The sequence below is a fragment of the Hemitrygon akajei genome, chromosome 5 (genome assembly GCF_048418815.1).
Source record: "Hemitrygon akajei chromosome 5, sHemAka1.3, whole genome shotgun sequence".
Lineage (NCBI taxonomy): Eukaryota > Metazoa > Chordata > Chondrichthyes > Myliobatiformes > Dasyatidae > Hemitrygon > Hemitrygon akajei.
This window is the reverse complement of record NC_133128.1, coordinates 87,096,636-87,115,852: the sequence shown is the minus strand read 5'-3', so window position 1 is coordinate 87,115,852 and position 19,217 is coordinate 87,096,636. Positions and strand designations below refer to the sequence as shown.

At 41.7% G+C, this 19,217-nt stretch overlaps 1 protein-coding gene across 1 annotated transcript in view; it reads right to left on the bottom strand.

The window, feature by feature from the left end:
- Positions 1 to 16,977, bottom strand: part of tsc22d1 (TSC22 domain family, member 1) — a 216,390-nt gene extending 199,413 nt beyond the window's left edge. The window contains exon 1 of the mRNA XM_073045980.1: positions 14,366 to 16,977. Coding sequence (XP_072902081.1) covers positions 14,366 to 16,962 — 2,597 coding nt within the window. The 5' untranslated portion in view covers positions 16,963 to 16,977. The remainder of the gene's footprint in view (positions 1 to 14,365) is intronic.
- Positions 16,978 to 19,217: the final 2,240 nt, after the last annotated feature.

Sequence of the window (19,217 nt, the reverse complement as noted above, 5' to 3'; positions counted from 1 at the left end):
GAAAAGCAGACACAAACGCAAAGTTGATGCCAAGATCAGATCTACTGTGTTTTTAATTAAATGGCAAAGCAGCTTCAAGAGAACACGTAACTTACTCCTGCTCCCATTTCTCATGTTCTTAAATTATTTCCATTCTGGTCATTAAGCTTTTTGAAAGTGTGAAGGGCTTAGACAGGATACAAAAGAGATTTAAATAACTAACACACGAATGAGGAGTGTATATTTTCGTAAAAGACTAGAGAAGCCAAAATAGTTCTCATTAGACTACAAGAGGTTGAAAGCAATGTAGGAAATTTATTGGACATTAAGAAATTAGAGGCAAGTTAGCATCTCAAAGGCAGGATGGCAGAGCTGGATTCTTCTTTCAAAAGGGACGTAGATTAGTATCTGTAAAAGCAAATTAGATAGTGGCATGAACTTTTTATGTACCTTCTGGGGCAAACAAGGATTTGAAGGGTTAAATGGTCTTTTGGGCTGTCACCATTTGTTGATTTCATGTAATCCAGACAACTGGGGAAGGTATAAAAAGTAAATGATGGCCTTCTTTGTAATAACTACTGGCCACAGGAGTAGAACCATAAGACGAGAAGCAGGTAAAAGGTTATTCCTTTGTTCAAGAAAAGTAATAGGGATAATCCTGGGAATTACAGACCTGTGAGTCTTATGTCAGTAAACTATTGGAGAGGATTCTTAGAGACAGAATTTACAAGCATTCAGAGAAGCATAGTTTGATTCAGATAGTTGGCATACTTTGTGAGGGCCAAGTAGTGCCTGACTGAATTCTTTGAGGAAGTGACAAAACAAATCGATGAAGGTAGAGCAGTGGATGTGACGTATACAGATTTTAGAAAGGCACTTAACAAGGTTGCCCATTGTAGCCTTATTCAAAAAGTCAGGAGGCATGGGATCCAAGGAAACTTGGCTGTGCAGTTACGGAGCCATGGTGTGCGTGCAATTCACTACTATGGGTGACAGTAGAATCAGATACTTTAGAGACACCTAGGCACGTAGATAAAAGAAAAATGGAGCACTATGTGGGAGGGAAACATTAGATTGATCTTGGAGTAGGTTACAGGGTTAGCATAGTATCTGGGCTGAAGGGTCTACACTGTGCTGTACTGTTCTATGTTCCATACTCTAAATATGAAATGGCAGTGTGAAAAGCAACATAAAAAATATCAAGGATCAATGCAAAATATTTATTACAGACATTAGGAGAGACAGGTCATTGAGTAGTGCTTGGTCCTTATAAACTAAAACGTGATAATGTGAACAGAAATAAGTATTCTTTAATTATTCTACATCATACTTACAGCAGAATAAGTTGGCCATACTTCTATCACTGTCAAATTTCCCCTTAACCTGGGGACTTTCCACTGAATTCAATTTCCCTACTCCTGCCAATATTCTACATCTTTGTATCTTTCCTAAGGACTTGAATTTAATGCCCAGCATTAAACACAATAATCATCCAGCTAAACTTCAGAAGCTTAGTTTCTAGCATAATGTTTTTTAGTGGGTCCATGAAGCCAAAGATTCAAAGCATCTTCAAAATAAAGAGCCACCTCAATTTATCACTCTGCCTTCCAAAATGTTAGTGCTCCCATCCTCAGGCCCCTCTGTTCCTGCACCTGCTCAAAAACTACACTATTACCGTAGATTCCGGATTTTAAGCCGCTACTTTTTTCCCACATTTTGAACAGCTTTGAACTCTGCGGCCTTTAATACAGAGCGGCTAATACATGGTTTTTTTTCATGCCGCCAAAAACATTTTGCCTCGTAACAGTAGACCAATAAAATTGATGAGTAGTTCACAGAGGTCCAATGAAATTATACGATAAATCAAGCGTACTTTCACAATTAAATTATTGTAAATCAGTCATTTGTACTCACCCTCATCAACATGGAAAACACTCGAAGAAAAGCATTGTGCTGCCTTTATGGCAGTTATTTAGTTTATAATATTTTCGCTTAGTAATTCATTTTCTAATTAAAGTTAGAAGAGTTTTAACTATATTTGTTTTCTGTACTACATCGCGGGATGCTATGACGTCACACCCGGTTTCGCTGCGTCTTGTGGGAAAACGCCGGTTTGCGATAAACGGGACGGCGGGGGGGAGCGGCGGAGCGAAAACGCTGCTTTTAAGTTAAAGGCGATCAATAACTTTTCCTGGTAGGCTGCAGTATATATATTTTTTAACCAGTCGTTAGGAGATATTGGAATGTTGTTCAGTAAAGAAGTATACGCAACGTATATTTAAAAGTAGCCGCGTTACAGGCACGGTTCGAAAAAAAGCATTTGCAATATGTATTTGTTTTTGTTACCATATGGATTTAATTAAAAGTTAAAAAATCCTCACGTGTAATATCTTTCTGTGTAAATATCTCATATTACAACGTGGGACACCTGCGGCCTAAAATCCGGTGCGGCCTGTACAAGTAAAAAATTGATTTTATTTCTAAAATTAGAGCCAGCGGCTTTTAATCAGGTGCGCTCTGTAGTCCGGAATCTACGGTAGTTTACACCACCTTTTATTTCCTTCCAAAATATATTGGCTCCAACGTCTGTGCTGCATTAAATTTCATCTAAGTGTCCATTCATTATACCAGTTGTCAGTGATCTCTGCAAGTCCGGTGCTAACCTTCTTGCAGATACTATATTTCAAAGCGTTGTATCATAAGGTCAAGTTTGCACTATCTGCATTCCCAAAACGCAGGAATCAGAAACAGCACTGATCCTTACAATAATCCCTTGGGTACACGAATGTTGGTTTCTCAAATCTAAAAAGGAACTGTTCACCGCCGCTATACTTTGTCTTTTAACAAAACTGCTGTCCCTTTAACATGGGCTTTAATTCTACTTCTATTATATTCTACAAAAGTAGATTTTTAAAGTCCAACAAATTGAAATATACTGACTTAAAGAGGCCCATTTCCTGATAAGGCATCCAAAGCTCCACCTGAAGATAATTATATTTTCACTTAGACCTCAATTTTATCCTACTAGTTACTGCAGAGAACAATACTTTGGAAAGTTAATCTTTTGAATCATACAGGTTTATCACTCACATGCATCATGAAATCTGTTATTTTGCAGCTACAGGACTATTCAGACAAAAGTTAAGACAACAAAAAGACAGCAAAAAAGAACAAGGTAGTGTTCATGGGTTCCTGGAACATGCAGAAACCTGATAGCAGAGGGGAAGTAATTTCTGAATCAGTGTATGGGTCTTCTAGCTCCTGTACCATCACCTCAATGCTAGTCTCAACAAAAGGGCATATCCTGGTAAAGGTCCTTAATGAGGGTCTTTAAGATGTCCTCTATAGCGGGGAAGGTTGTGCCCATGATGGAGCTGGCTGAGTCTACAACTCTCTGAAGCCTCCTTCAATCCTCTACATAGAAGCTTCCATTCTAGATACAACTGATCAGACTACTGTGTAAATATGCAAGGAGTTTGAGGAGAGCTTGGTAACCAACTCTCCTCAAACTCCTAATGAAGTAGAGCCACTCACGTGCCTTCTTTGGATTTGCATCTAAGTAGCTACCCACACAACCCAATTACTAAGTTTTTCAGGAGTTATATCCCTGAAACAACCATCTCCTGAGCTTAAACTGCTTCTCAGAAAGTTGTGAAGATTAGTTTTCCAATGCACCATGCATGATAGATTAAATACAAGGACAAAATATGAGAAAAGGGACCACGAGCATCTTAACATATCATAAAATCTCAAAAGATCCTAAATTCTGACAGGCTTGGCACGTAGATGCTTACAGACTGCTTCCTTTGACTTTCCTCAAACAAGAGGACATAAGCTTTGGACATGGATTTGGCCACTTTACCAGCTTACATACAGGAGCAATGGGTTCAGACTGCACAAGAGATCTGATCATGCATTTTATTGGCGCAAATACGAGGAAATCTGCAGATGCTGGAAATTCAAGCAACGCACACACACAAAATGCTGGTGGAACGCAGCAGGCCAGGCAGCATCTGAGACCCTTTGTCAGGACTCAGCCCAAAACGTCGACTGTACTTCTTCCTATATATATATATATACACACACACACACACACACACAGCTTATACACAAGCGGCATATTAGACATAGCCATCCCATCCCATCCATATTCACTCTCACTCACTCTACCACTGACGCGCAGTAGCAGCAGTTTGTACCATTTTACACCATGCACTGCTGCAACACACCAAGACAACTTTCCAAACCCACAATTTCTACCAAGAACAATGGCAGCTAACATACAAGAACACCACCACTTGGAAGTTGCCCTCCAAACCACACATCATCCTGATTTAGAAATATTACCATTCCTTCACTACCGTCAGGTCAAAATCCTGGAACTCCGTCACTACACTCAGCACACCACAGACTCTGCCTATACTTCTCACTACGTCGATAAAGCAGCCAATATAACCAAAGACCCCTTCACCCCAGTCATTCGCTCTTCTTTCCCCCTTGCATCAGGCAGAAGACAGAAACGTTTGAAGCACATATCACCATGTTCAAGGACAACTTCTATCAGTTGTTACAAGACTGATGAACAGACCTCTTGTACGATAAGGTGGATGCTTGACTTCACCTTAGTGTCTTCCTACACTGCACTCTCTCCAACACTTTATTCTGTATTCTGTTATTACTCTTCCCTTCTACCATCTCAATGAACTGATGTAATGAAATTATCTATATAGATGACATGCAAAACAATTTTCACAGTAGCTCAGTAAAATGTGATAATAATGAACCAATTTATTATAGGTATACAGGTTTCTCCCGCAATCCGAAGGTAGAGCAGTCCTATGAGACCGTTTGTAAGCCGAAATGTCATAAAGCGAAGAAGCAATTACCATTAATTTATATGGGAAAAATTTTTGAGTGTTCCCAGACCCAAAAAATAACCTACCAAATCAAACCAAATAACACATAAAACCTAAAATAACACTAACATATAGTAAAAGCAGGAATCATATGATAAATATACACCCTATATAAAGTAGAAATATTGTATGTATGGTGTAGTTTCACTTATCAAAATCGGGAAGACAGCGAGACAAAAATCGATTTGGAGAGAAAAAAAATCCGCACGTACACATGTGTACATACACGCCTGCACACATACACGCATGCACAAACAACTGCCTGTATAAGGTCATGGTAGTCTTTCTCGGGGTAAACACACGTATAAAGCGGGCATCTTTTTTTCGTAAAAGCGAAAATCCTCTTTGGCTAGCGAAAACAGGTACTGATGTAGGTCTTTTGTAACAGCGAGCTGTCGTAAAGCGAACGCTCGAAAAACGGGGGGCCGCCTGTACCTGCACCTGAAAGACTGCAAGTTCCTGCTGACCCAGCCTTCTCAAAGCCCCATTCCTTGAAAGACTACAATAGGATTTTATTCATGCATTGCTTTTAAATGTCTGGCACAATTTTAGTTCAGTGTTCAAAACATGTAGATAACAATGTGAACAGTAGTGAACTTGGAGGTCAAATTGAAGAGGGAAACAGACAACATGCAGTAGCTATTCAAAGTTTGAACAATTAAACATTCATTGCGACTGATAGGAATAAACATCAAAACTCGGTGTGTACCAAAATACACAAACTCTGATTATTCAAAGAGAAAGGGAGCTCTCCTAGCACACTAACCAATTACCCCTCACTCAATAACTAATACAAATGAGTGAACATATACACAAATTCACCAAAATCAGTGATGCAGATTAATGAGGGCAGAAGAAAAGCACTGAGAACTGATTTGTGACACTTGGTAGCAGTAGATGATATAGAAATGTAGATGAGACCAGAAGTACAGATCAATGCAATATAAAAATGCATAACGTTGAATTTAGAAAATTAATTACAAACGATAGTACAGAACTCACTACTATATGGAATTATTGAGGCAAATTGCACTAATGTATTTAATAGAAATCTGAAAAGAAAAAGGAGTATTGAAGGGGAGAAGAGAGTTAAATAAAGCATATGAACCAATGAAGTTGAAAGGCCTGTCACACTGCTGCAAATAACATTCAGTAACACTAAATGCCAGTCTCAATTTATTTTCAGAAGGAAAAAAAACAAAGTTTTCAGCAGCCACATACACTAATATTCACTACAACTCCACAAACTCTTGACCAATAAACCAATTTATACATTATTGCCGCTTTATCATCAACAGAAACAACCTGGGCATCAGATTACCCAACATTAAAAACACATTTATCTAACCTGCGCATTCAGTACCTCAACAATTATGTGAAGCCATGGAACCAAAAGTTAAGATTTCTCAGAGGAAGTATATTAATGAAAACCACAATTAACTGCACAACTAACACATTAAAGATCAGATTTTAGCCTGCAGTAATTGGCCATCATTAGCCCAATACTAATTTGTGTCTTTTTAATCATCAATTCTGCTATTGCCAAGTTTGGAACAATAAGTAATTTTTGATCTTCATGGTAAATAAAAACAGCTATATCTTCAATAAAAAAAAATGCTACATCCTTAGCCAAATGTGCAAGCTTGCAAGACATAACTTTTAAGGCCACAAACAACTTGTAATTCAATAATATGGTCAGAGAAAAATTGTCAAAGGTGCATTCTCAAAAAAATAAAGATAATAGTGCAGTTGAAAAAACTGTTCAGATGCTTATCTTGTCAAAGCATTTTGAGGTGTAAAGAGGTGAAAAGCAGAAGAGGCTATTGACTTGGCAGCTAATAGTAGAGACCACTGGTAAAGCAATTCAGAGACAAAGAAAAACAAAATTAGATCAGCACAGATACTGCAGGGCAGTAGAAGCTAGAGACTACTGAAAAGTTAGTGAAGAACATGGCCATGGAGGAACTTCAAAGATTTTATTTTAAAAAAGTAAAAGCTTTACTTAACTAGGAGTCAATACAAGTCAGCAAGCAAGAGGGTAATACTGGCTGGGGCATAGACAATTGCGTTATGGACAACTTCATTTACAGAGAAAAAATTAGGAGCACATAACTGTCAAACATCGGATAAGTTGAACGGGGATAGACATGGACAAATGGTGTCTGTAGCTTACCTTGGGGTAAAAAGCTATCATTAAGATCACAAAAGTCTAGTTCACTTTCAAATCATTGCCAAAAAGATCAAACAGTCTCAAACATGATAAATGGCCCATAAGAACTTTATTAGGTGGATGTCTGACAACAGAAGACAATCACACCTTCAGAAGATCAATGACAAAAATCAAAGTCGTGGGATTGGTGCAGTACTGGGGACTGGTGTTGATGAACAGAACAAGCCAAGAGTGTGTAGCTTGAAGTGCCAATTCAGTTGCCCGAAAACAAACAACTCAAACGGCTTATGGGGATAACTATTTGATATAAACCTCTGATACTGAGGCTTACCAGTTTAAGAATCAAGTTCACAACCTGTTAATTATAAACTAATACAAGAATAGAACTCATGGAAGGAATAAAAAAATCATTTGAATAATGCACTTCAAATATATCAGTTATAACAGGAGGAAACTGATGTGTGAGAGCAGATGTCTGTCCGGTGATGATTTGAGCCAATGTGGTAGCAAGTTAACAATAAGCAATATCAATGCCTTGGCTCAATTCTGGTGATAAACACTTAAAATACTCAAAGGAAGAAGTTAAACAAGGACAGAATGAGAGGAGACAAGAGACAGCAGTTACTGGAATGTGGAGCAGCACACACAATACTGGGAGGAATTCAGCAGGGCAGGCAGCACTTTTGGAAGGAAATGACAGCCAATGTTTCAGGTTGAGACACTTCATCTAGACTGAAGGATAAAATTGAGATTAAATGTGATCCATTCAAGATTACAACACAGTTTGTGCATGCCAACTTAATAAGTATATAGAGAAAATGTACAGAAAAATTGAGAAAGAATGCAGAACTAATGTCATTCAGAGAGCACTTTAAGAGATTGGCTGCAAAACCAGGCACATATTAAATACATTCTATTATTTCTCTGCAAAGAAAGCAAATTTGAAAAAGAAGAAAGGAAGATTATCAGGGAAGAAGAATTGCAGCTGTAACATTCCCCTCACAGAGAAGTGAGGAAGAGATTTGAGATGTTGATAGCATAGCGAAAAACTTACGAATCATATCATACCAAAGAACTAAATTCTGCAGAGGAGAAATGCTTTAACTGTGAGTTATTACGAGTTGGAATGTATGGGCTGAACAGGTTGCAGAAGCAGATTCAATAGTCATTTTGAAAGGAGAATAGTACAAGTAAATCAAAGGGGAAAGTGTTACAGCTGTTTGGGGGAAAAGTGGATGTTTTATGTTGACTTCACAACCTCTGAACATCTCAAAGAACTGCAACCAATTAAGCACTTAATTTTAGTTGTAATGCAGAAAACATAACTAATTTGGAGAGAATAAATTCTGAAACAAAAAACAAGACATAATAATGTCTAGGCATTAGTTTAGCCATCTTTGCCTTTTTTCCTTCACCAATTACTCCCCTGCCTTTCTTCAAAATAGGGCTCTGCATCTTTATTGCTCAGCTGAGGCAGCAATCATCTCCCTGAGTGCAGTACTAGAGTGCAAGTCAATCCTCATGTTCAAAAGCAGGACTTGAACCTGCACCATTCTGCTTTAGACAATAGTGCTGTCAACCAAATGGAAATAGTTTTCATAGAGAGGACATAGACATAGTAGCCTGAATGCCCACTGTCTATTCAAATTATTCTACAATTAAATAAGTGAACCAGTTCTTTAATCTTTCCAATTACTTTATTCCTTTGAGTTTATGTTTCTTGTATTAAACAGCATACAACAGATCCCAATTCAATTTATTTCTAATCTTTTCCATTAAAATTTGGCTTAATTATTCTTGAAAGCATTAATTACTTCACTCTGCTGGAAAAATGATAGGCTAAATCGATAAAGTCCGGTGTACAGGTATGAAATACACTTCACCCAATGCTACTTCCAAAGCCTCTCAAAAGAATTAACTTTGGCACATCTTCTGTCCATGACATGCTGTAGTTCAGTATAATCCACAACATAACATCAGATCTCCCACGTAGATTAATGTAATCAGGTCTTCCCTCCACCCTTCAAATGTAGCTTGTATTGAAAATTAGCCAAATGAGGAGATATTTCAATTACAATACCTCCCCATACCTCAATTCTTAAACTCTAAGATCAATCAAGGAACAGTTGTCATCAGCTGTTGTATAAAATCAAACCCACATCCTAGTCTTCACCACAGCTAGTAACTGCTGGAAGTTGTTTGTCACACACAAGCTGAGCTTCCAACAAACCAAATCCTCTCTTGGATATTCCATACTTCATAAATCTGCCTCCTACACACAACCCTTTCTCAACTTCAGGACTTCCAAATCCTACCACCAGTATCTTGAACTAGAAAAAATATCATCCACTGAAAACCTCCACTTTCAGACCTACATTGGCTCCCAGTCATAGTTCTCCATTTAAATTATCCTGGTAAACACGTTATCTCACCCTCACCCCGTTAAACTCAATGACATCATCCCCCAGCCATTAATGAGTTCTCAACCTGAGGCTTCATATCCATTGCAAAATCCCTTCACCCCCCTTGACAGCTGTATTCGTCCATCTACTCTTGATTCCTTCACTTAAGGGTGCCTTCCACTTTTAGATCCTAAATATCAAATATTTAGTTACCCATGTAAGTACCTTCATCAGCTTCATGTTTCCTAATCTCAACCTGAAAACACTGAAATCTTTGATGGTTGGGATGGTTGCAGAGTGTCAGATGACCTGTCTCCATACTGCAGAACTATGGCTGTTATTAATGTATCCATCATTAAGGACCTTCACCATTTAGGATATACCCTCGTCATTACTATCAGAGATGAAACTGTGTAGCCGAAAGACCTCTCGGAAATAGCTTCTATTCGTACGCTATCAGATTTATAAACAGTCTGTGAACACCATCTCATTATTCCCTTTCTCCCCCCCCCCACTATTCTTGTAATAGTCATTGTGCCTATGCTGCAAAACAAATTTCACATCATCCAAGTCAGTGACAATAAATCTGATTGAGTTGTCCCCATTCTCACCTAATACATTTTCAACATTACTTGTTTATATCCCCAAACATTTAATTCATACAAAAACATTTTACACTGAAATGCAATGGATCTGTAGTCCTAAAAGCTACAGTAATGAGATATCACTATGAGAAGCTTGTCAGTGACTTTCCAGTTAAAGGATTTTAACATGCTCCAGGACTTGACTATCTAATAAAGCGAAGTTCTACATTAAAATGCCCAAAATATCCTCCTGCTGGGCCAGTACACACATCTACAATTCAGACAGAAGGATACTTTTAATCACAATTTCAAACATACAAGCCATACAGAACCCCTTATAGTTTAACTGAGTGACCACATTAAAAATATACCAATCAGCTATATAGGACCCTGGTCAAACCCCACTTGGAGTACTGTGCTCAATTCTGGTTGCCTCACTACAGGAAGGACGTGGAAACCATAGAAAGGGTGCAGAGGAGATTTACAAGGATGTTGCCTGGATTGGGGAGCATGCCTTATGAGAATAGGTTGAGTGAACTCAGCCTTTTCTCCTTGGAGCAATGGAGGATGAGAGGTGACCTGATAGAGGTATATAAAATAAAGAGGCATTGATCGTGTGGATAGTCAGAAGCTTTTTCCCAGGGCTGAAATGGCAAGCACGAGAGGGCGTAGTTTTAAGGTGCTTAGAAGTAGGTACACAGGAGATGTCAGGGGCAAGTTTGTTTGTTTGTGTGTTTGTTTGTTTTTTTTTATAAACGCAGAGAGTGGTGAGTGCGTGGAATGGGCTGCTGGCGGCAGAGGTGGAGGCAGAAACGATAGGGTCTTTTAAGAGACTCCTGGATGGATACGTGGAGCTTAGAAAAATAGAGGGCTATGGGTAAGCCTAGGTAGTTCAGCACAGTAGTAAGGACATGTTCGGCACAGCTTTGTGGGCCAAAGGGCCTGTATTGTGCTGTAGGTTTTCTATGTTTCTAATCAGGGCACTACAAGGGAAAAAAATCACAATGCCAGCAACATTTCTCAGGGTTTGTAAAAGGGTCAAAGAATTTCGACCCTCAAAAGAAAAATGAGAATCAGCTGAGAACTCCTTGCTGAAAAGTATTGGGTCACAACATATTTCATGTTCAGATGTTTCCGGTGAAACGAGGATTATAGGAATGCAACCAATGTTTGCTGTTCTATATAGAATACACATCTGATGGAATGCAAACTGGAAATCAAATGTTGATGTATAAATATTTTACATATCATCTTAAATCAAGGAAAAGTGGTTTTCTCATTCTAATGTTCCAACTTGAACAGCTTTTGCATTAAAGTGAAGAGCATGCACTTGAGTTAGTATCATTGGATACATGGAGCTTAGAAAAATAGAGGGGCTATGGGTAAACTTGGTGGGTCAAATACTCTTTTGCATAAAACTAGACTGTAATAGATAAAGAGAACTGACAGAAATGTTCCTTCAATACAGTACATGGGTTTTATTTCTTCAAACCCTCAATTTCCATGAGGAAAGCAAAGGCTGCATAAGACTTGATGCTTTCAATAGTTCAAAATACAAAATATTTTTGTAAGCCGATTTCCTCCCCTTCCACAACAGCAGCTTATCAAAACCCAGTGCAAATACCCTAAGCCACACCAAGTACATTCACCATTGCCTTTGTGTCTTCAGTAACCTATGTTGGCTCCAATTTGGAATCTGCATTTAAGATCCTTGATATTGTCACCAAATTCTCCAATTTTCCCCTACTTATCTAGAAATCTTTTCTCCTGACTAGTTCAGAAACCCACATGCCAGTGCACCTTCTCAAAATCCTTTTTGCTCCTATTTCCAAAAACAAACACAACCTATCATGCTAGATTCTGCCTTTCCAAAGGATTATCAATCCTCTAAAAGCCTCTCAGACCAAATTATCAATCTCTTTCCAAAGTTACAAATAATAAATATGAATCTCAATGAGCCACTTTCTGGAGATTTCAAGAACTCAAGACTTCAAGAAATGTGTACTAGCAACAAGAAAAAAATGGGTCTGATGAACACTGTAGGCAGGTGGTACGCCATTTGAAGACAGTGTAAAATAAAATTAGGATTTGATAGATTCACCAGCAAGTCGTGAGACTGGTGAAACAGGGAGACTAAGTGAATGAATTATTCACACGTAGTAGAAACATTCAAAAATTTTTTTTTTTTTTTTTTTTATTCAGGAACATTCGGAAGATCAATGATATTTTTAAATATTTTGCTGAAGGAAAACTTGTAAGATTTTTTTTTTACAAAAAGCAGGTCAAAACTTTTGCCAAAATTTACTGCAGAATGTTAAGCTAGACAACCTCCATTTCTACACGGGAAGCAATGTTACATCAGAATGGCTCCTGCATTTCCTATCTTGTCAACAACTTTAGAAACGGGAATTCAGGACAGGGATGAAAAGCCAACTAATTTTAAGACCCTGGCCTCTGTTTTTGAAGCTTTGTTATATATTTTAATAAACTGTCTCGCATTCTTCTGAATTCAAACTAACATAATCTCTTCCGATACAGGAATCAATCTTGGAGCAAGTCACGATAGACAGTTAAGCTCAACACAATTTTGAATCAAAATAGAAAGAGACCAAGGAATAGTTTCATATACATTCAATGAAGGCTTATGGAGATGAAATAGAGGAAGAGTGAAGTTGAAGAAATGGAGAACCAGCAAGCAGGTAAAAAGGAAAAGTGATCAGAAGCTCAGCTCTGTATCAAAAACACCATCAAGGCAGTGAAGAAAATGGTTCAAATTCAGATAATTATCTAAAATCAGAATCAAAGCAAGGTTAACATATTGGTGCTCAAAGGATCAAAGCATGGAAATATTAGACTGATGGGAGAACTGGAATTTCTTAACCATTAGAATAGTCTTACATTGTTGAAATATATTAACTTGACATATTACATCACAGCAGCAGACCATTAAAAAGGGCTTCCATTATTAAATGTAAGGCAGAGCTAACGTATGCTAAATCTGAAAACTTACTGTAAAAAAAACCTCAAACTGTAGACTCTTGTGGGATACAATTTATGTTGGTGCAAATTTCTGCAACAACCAACTGCTTTCTATAATTTCCAAAGTTTAACTGAAAAGCATCACAAATGCAGCTGCATCTTTCCAGGAATAATATCTCAATAAAAATTGGAAATGGATGATGCTCCTGCCAATAACACCAGAGAACAGTTAAAATGTAAAAATTCATTGTTTAATTGGAGATAATCTTTCCTTGATTCCACGGTCCACAGAATAGAAGCTAATGAAAAGACATGTTGATTTACAAGTGCATCCTTGTAATGAAAGTCAATTTACAATTTCACAATAAAACCTTGAGTCCCCACATAAACAGAATATGCTATTTCTTGCACATATTTTCTAAGAAAATTTGCATTTCAAATGAAAATATTCTACATGCAATTAAATTCATGTCTGCTTTGACTCAAAATTGTACTAGTCTCCAAAAATTGCATTAAACATTGCATTTTAAATTCTAATTCAGCTGAAATTTTCCTTAATTTAAAAAACAAAACAGGCTTTTTTTTTAAAAAAAAGAGATGGAGAAAGAACAGAAACTGGTAATTTATTAAAACACAAGGAGAAAAAAAAAGTTACACTTGTATTGCAGGGGCTTTGAGATCACACTATCATTGACAGCCATCTTTTTATCCGAATCCATCAACCATCTGTTAAGCATTTGTACAAACTCTGGCACAAGGCACCAGTTTAACAACAGCTCCATGCCAATCATCAATGAAAAGGAAGGAAGAACCAAGCCCCCTGATTAGAGTGCTATATCTTTACACTGTTCAACAGAAATATAGGACAGGCAGGCCAAACACTGGGTGATTCAGTGTTCAGCTCATATTCTACATGGGTCAAATGACCCGATCTATTTTTATAAGTATTGTATCTGCAAAGCAAACCTTTCCTCTTTAAATCTCAATTTCATAACTAATGAATACTTAAAGAGCTTCACAAACTACAGATTAAAAACAAAGCTGTCCTTCAAAATTACTAAATAAGTGATAAGGCCATCATCTTCCTTTGGGCAAGTTGAAATTAGTTAATATCAGTGTACAATGAGTAGTTTAAATACCTCTGAAGAAAACAGGTGGGAAAACACTGAACTCAGGGTAAAAACACATCAGAGCATGTGAAGTGTAGCTACTATTCAAACGAAAAGCACAAAACTAACACATCACAAGTCTCAGCAGGTGCACATACATATAATAAAGAGCATACATTATTTTCTTAAAGAATTCATAAGTAGTTGTGCCAAAACCTACTCTTACCTCTCGTCTTCACCATCCACAGGTTGCATGGACAGTGGCAATGTCTTTAAGGGAAGAAGTGACGCAGAGGCCGGTAGGTTAGCACTGCTGGCGATTTCCTGGACCAGAGCATTGGCTGCACTCAACACGGTTTCTCCGATCGCTACCTGATGTACGTTAAGCACTGAATGGTCTGCAGGAGGGCCAGAATCTTCCACTGCTTTCAACAATGACTGGCCTGCAGATTGGTACTGGGCCGAGACTGGTGCCAATTTCTGCAGCCCTCCTGGTACCATAGAGAGGCTCACATTTGTTGGATTGGATGGCTGGTTGCCATTCTGCACAGAAGTCTGAGTGGTGGTTTGTTGTGGAACAGCACTTACAGATGCAGTAGGTATACTGGTGGACACATTAGATCCAATACTGGGCAGGTTGGCAGTAACAGTAGATGGTGTAGAACTTATTCCAGTTATCTGTTGGTTGTTCACACTTTGAATAATAATCTCAACTCCTTGACTTTGAGGTTGTGTTAATAACTGTTGTTTCTGTGGCGCTGTAGGTACTTGCTGCACAAGCCCTGGCACACTGCCTGGCTGCTGTACCATTCCACCTTGCAAAGGCTGTACAATTTGCTGTGCCGAGGAAGGTGGAGGAGCAGTTGCTTGTAAGCCAATCTGTGCTGACTGGTTTATAGATGGAGAAACAGACTGTTGTAACAATGACATTGTACTCCCCTGTTGACCTGTTACCAGTTGTCCGTTGGCAGAACCAGCAGGTGGCATCATTGCTGAAACATGTCCCACAGGTTGACTTGGTGGCAGTCCAGACTGCACTTGTGCTAATACAGGTTGTGCTTGGCCAGGCAGTGCTGCTGATCCAGCTCCACTGCTGCTCTGCTGCATAGCTTGTGCAGGAGGCTGCATTTGAGAATGCTGCACGTATTCTGTAATGCCAGCACTTGCATTTGATGACATAACATGCTGTGTCGATATTTGCGAAGCTGGCTGTGGCTGAGCATATGGCAGTTGCTGAGGCTGGCCGACAGCTGGCAAGGTCTGTGAAGGTTGCTGCTGAGGGTATGCTAACTGCTGTGGAATTGGGGCTTGTGGAACATTACTGACACTTGCTCTACCAGAAAGAGGTGTACTCGTCTTCTGCTGTGAATGCATAACATCTTGTGAATGCAACTGAATTTGCGCGAGCTGCGGCTGAGAAGCACTTTGAGGCAAAGGACCACTGCCACTGAGGTCAAGCTGCTGGCTGCACAATGCTTGAAAGGCCTGTTGCTGAGGTCCAGATGCCAGAGCCGGTTCTCCATTGCCGGCATTCTCAACATAGTAACCTATTGCACTCAAAGTACTGCTCACCGAACTCCCTCCACTTGTGCTTTCCCGTTCCAGATTTGCATCAGCCGCCACTTGCTTTACATTCTCCACCGTCCTGTTTATCGACATGCTTTCGACCAGAACTGCAGCATTATCCTTGTCATAAAACTCCGTGCAGACCCACCGGCCCTTCTTGAACGGTTCAGTGCTGGAATCCAGTTTCACAACTCTGAATCTAGAGCTGCCAATTGCAGGCTGCTGGCTTCCAGTGGCCACCTGAGCTCCTGTAGCACTTGTGGAAGCTGCAGTACTAGTAGCCCCAACAACACTGGTAGTACCCCCAACAGTATTAGCATTGACACTGCCACTAGTCCCACCAACACTGATGTTTACATTACTCACTCCAGTTACACTCCTGGTGTTTCCATTAGCTGGGGCGATATTGGACGTCAGCGGTGCAGAAGGGCCAACTGAGCTGTTCACCAATCCAGGAATGGATGCACTGATGGTATTTTTCTCAGCACTAGTAGCAACGTTTGCAAAAGGTGTTATTCCTCCTGCCGAAGGAGCGGTTGCAGCAGTGGCACCAACCAACCCGGACCCTGGCACCATCGCTGGGTGTAGGTGGTGGTGGTGATGGTGGTGGTGTAGCGGATGAGGGTGATGTAGGTGGTGTGGATGGAGACCGTGGATGCTGCCATTATACAAAGTCGTCTGATGCTGAGGCAGGCGAGGCTGATTAGGAGACAAGGCGCCGGGGGTCTCCGCATCCCCGACGTTGTTTAAAGTTTCTTCCGAGGAGCTACGCTCAGGCTCGTAGTCGGTGGCCCTGGAGACATCCAGGATCTCGGAGGAAGACAGATCCTCGGTGTGAGACTCGTCCATGTCGTCGTAGCTCTCGGTGTCCTCGGCGATGCTGTTGTTGGAGCCAGCGTTATTCTGTGCCGGAGTCACGCTGGTAATTTGAAAGCCACTCTTCTTCTTAATCTGGGCCCCGGCCACAGACACCGGCCCCGGAGGTGCAGGGGTAGGATGGAGGCTGAGGCTCTGCGGCGGAGGCGGCACCGACCCGGGGTTGGGCCCGCCACCGGGACCGGAGCCCGGCACAACGGCGGCGGAGCGCAGGTTACCCGGCGACATCTCGTCCGGGTGCGGGCGCCCGGCTGCGGCACCCATCAGGCCTCCGAGCGTGGCCGGGGAGGAGGCGGCGGCACCGGCCGCGCTGCTGCTCCGCCGAGGGTAGAGCGGCTGCGCCATCTTCCTGTCCGCCGTGCTCTCCGACTGCTGCATCATCGCATTTAAAATTAAAAAAGGAAAAAAACCCCTTCCCTCCCTCCCTCCCTCCCCTGACTCGCACACTATCACCACCAAACTTCCCCCCTCCTACCAGCCCGGCCGACTGCGGCAAACCAGCCCGCTCCAAGCGGGGAGCCCGCGGCTTTCAGCTGAGTCTGACCCACCTTCCGGGCGGGCGGGCGGCCGGCCGGCGTCTGCTAAGCCCTCCTCCCCCCTCCTTCGCAACTCAAAGGAGACGCCTCCTCCACCTCTCCTGCCGCCGGCTCATTTAAACGGGCCGCTGGGGGAGGAGAGGCGGGGTGGGAAGGAAGATGGTGGTGCCGGGTTGCGCGGGTGGAGTGAGGAGTACGGCCACCGGCCTTTCAATCACAGGTAACACAAGCGGAACACCCTCACTCTCACCCCTCCACCCTCTCGCTTGCCCGGCGCTGATTCGGCGGCAGCTGCAGCACCGCAGGCCCAGGTCCGGCCGCTGGCAGCGAGGGGGTGGTGCTGACCTTTTCACTGCATCATTCAAAACTAACTGTGGCTGTGATGGGAACTGGTTGCGGAGGGAGGGAGGGAGAGGTGCCGCCCGTTCTCGGGGTTGCTAAGGACAGGCTGCGACTCGCGGGCTCCCCGTTTCTATTATTTTCCCACTCACAGTTTCTGTCACTGGAAAGCTGAGCAAGATGGCGACCACGCATGCGCAGTGGCGCGCCGCTTCCCTTCCCTCGCCCGCCCCGCCGTCGAGGCAGACATAAAGCCCGTCTGGAAAGCAGGCGGGGACATCCGAGTTCCGACGGAAACTGCCGAACGCTCCGCTCCGAGATCCGACGGAAATGACCGAGCGTCTCTCCGCCGCCGCCAACATTTCATTATCCGAGGATAGCCGAGTGAATGTCGAAAATGACCGAAGTGGAAGAACTGCAGGTCTGCCAGGAACGAAAAGGACGGGTTTCGGTCATGGCTTTGTCACCGTGAAGGATTGTATGGTGAATGAGGCACTTCTCATGTATCCGCCAGTGTAATATAGACACTGCAACAACTAGTTTGCACACAGTCTATTCCGGAGCAACAGCGGGAATATGTCAGTAACCAGTTGATCTGTCTTTGGAGATTCACCAGAATATTGGGCGAGGGCTGGGGCTTTCTTGGGAAGTGGAGGGGAGGCTTAATTGACGTGTTTATTATTATGAAGGACCTAAACAGAGTAGTTAAGAGGAAGAAGGGTACAAAAAAAACCCGGTGGTTTTGTAAAATAAAATCACGAAAGAATGGAGTCTGAGGAACAACACAGTGTGCTGGAGGAACTCAATGGGTCAGGCAGCGTCTGCGGAGGAAAATGAACAATCCGTTCGAGACCCAGTTCATCCAGCTTCTTGTGTTGCTCTAGATTTTAAGTAATTGGAAGAGGATTAAAATTTCTCTGAGAAGGCAGCAAATCACTGGAAAGCTCTATCTGCAACCCTGGGGGAGGGTGGATTATTAAGTATAAAACGTGTGTATATTTTATGTATTCAGTTATTGAGATACAGCATGGAGCAGGCCCTCCCAATTTAATCCTAGCCTAATCAGGGGAAAACTTACAATGACCGATTAATCTATCAACAGCTACATTTTTGGGCTGTGGGAGGAAACCAGAGCCCCTGGAGGAAATCCAAGCGGTCTGGGGCGGGGGACGACGACATACAACCCCCTTGCAGGCAGTGGTGGGAATTGAACCAGGGTCACCCGTACTGTACTACACCACCCGTGACGCCTGTGGCTAAGTAGTTGGAGGAATGTGGAATTGGTGGTGGTGGGGACCTGGCACAGAAGAGGATTTAAGGCCAGCATTGATACTGAATAGTGGGGCAGGCTTGAGGGGCTGATGGTCTCCAGCTTCAATCATTCTGCTCTTGTATTAGAGAGGAGACAAGCAGGTTTCTTTTCACTCAGAAAGCATTTACTTCATTTAGCATGAAAGCCAGAAATCCTCATCACGTCTGACTGGCTGGTGTACTTGAGCTGTGACCTTCTGGGTGCAGTGCCGGAAAGTAAGGCTGGATTCAGTGGCTGTGGACACGATGTGTACACCTTGTGTAAATTCCCTATGATTCCATTCTAAAGGGCCACGCGCTCGGGAAAATCTAGGCAATTTCTAGAGTAGGCTACGTGGCCGGCTCAACACTGTGGGTAATGTGCTGTAGATTTCTATGTTCTAAAGGGTCTGGTTATAATTTGTGACCAGGCTAGCAGAGGGAGTACAGCTGCATTTAGAATAAGAATGC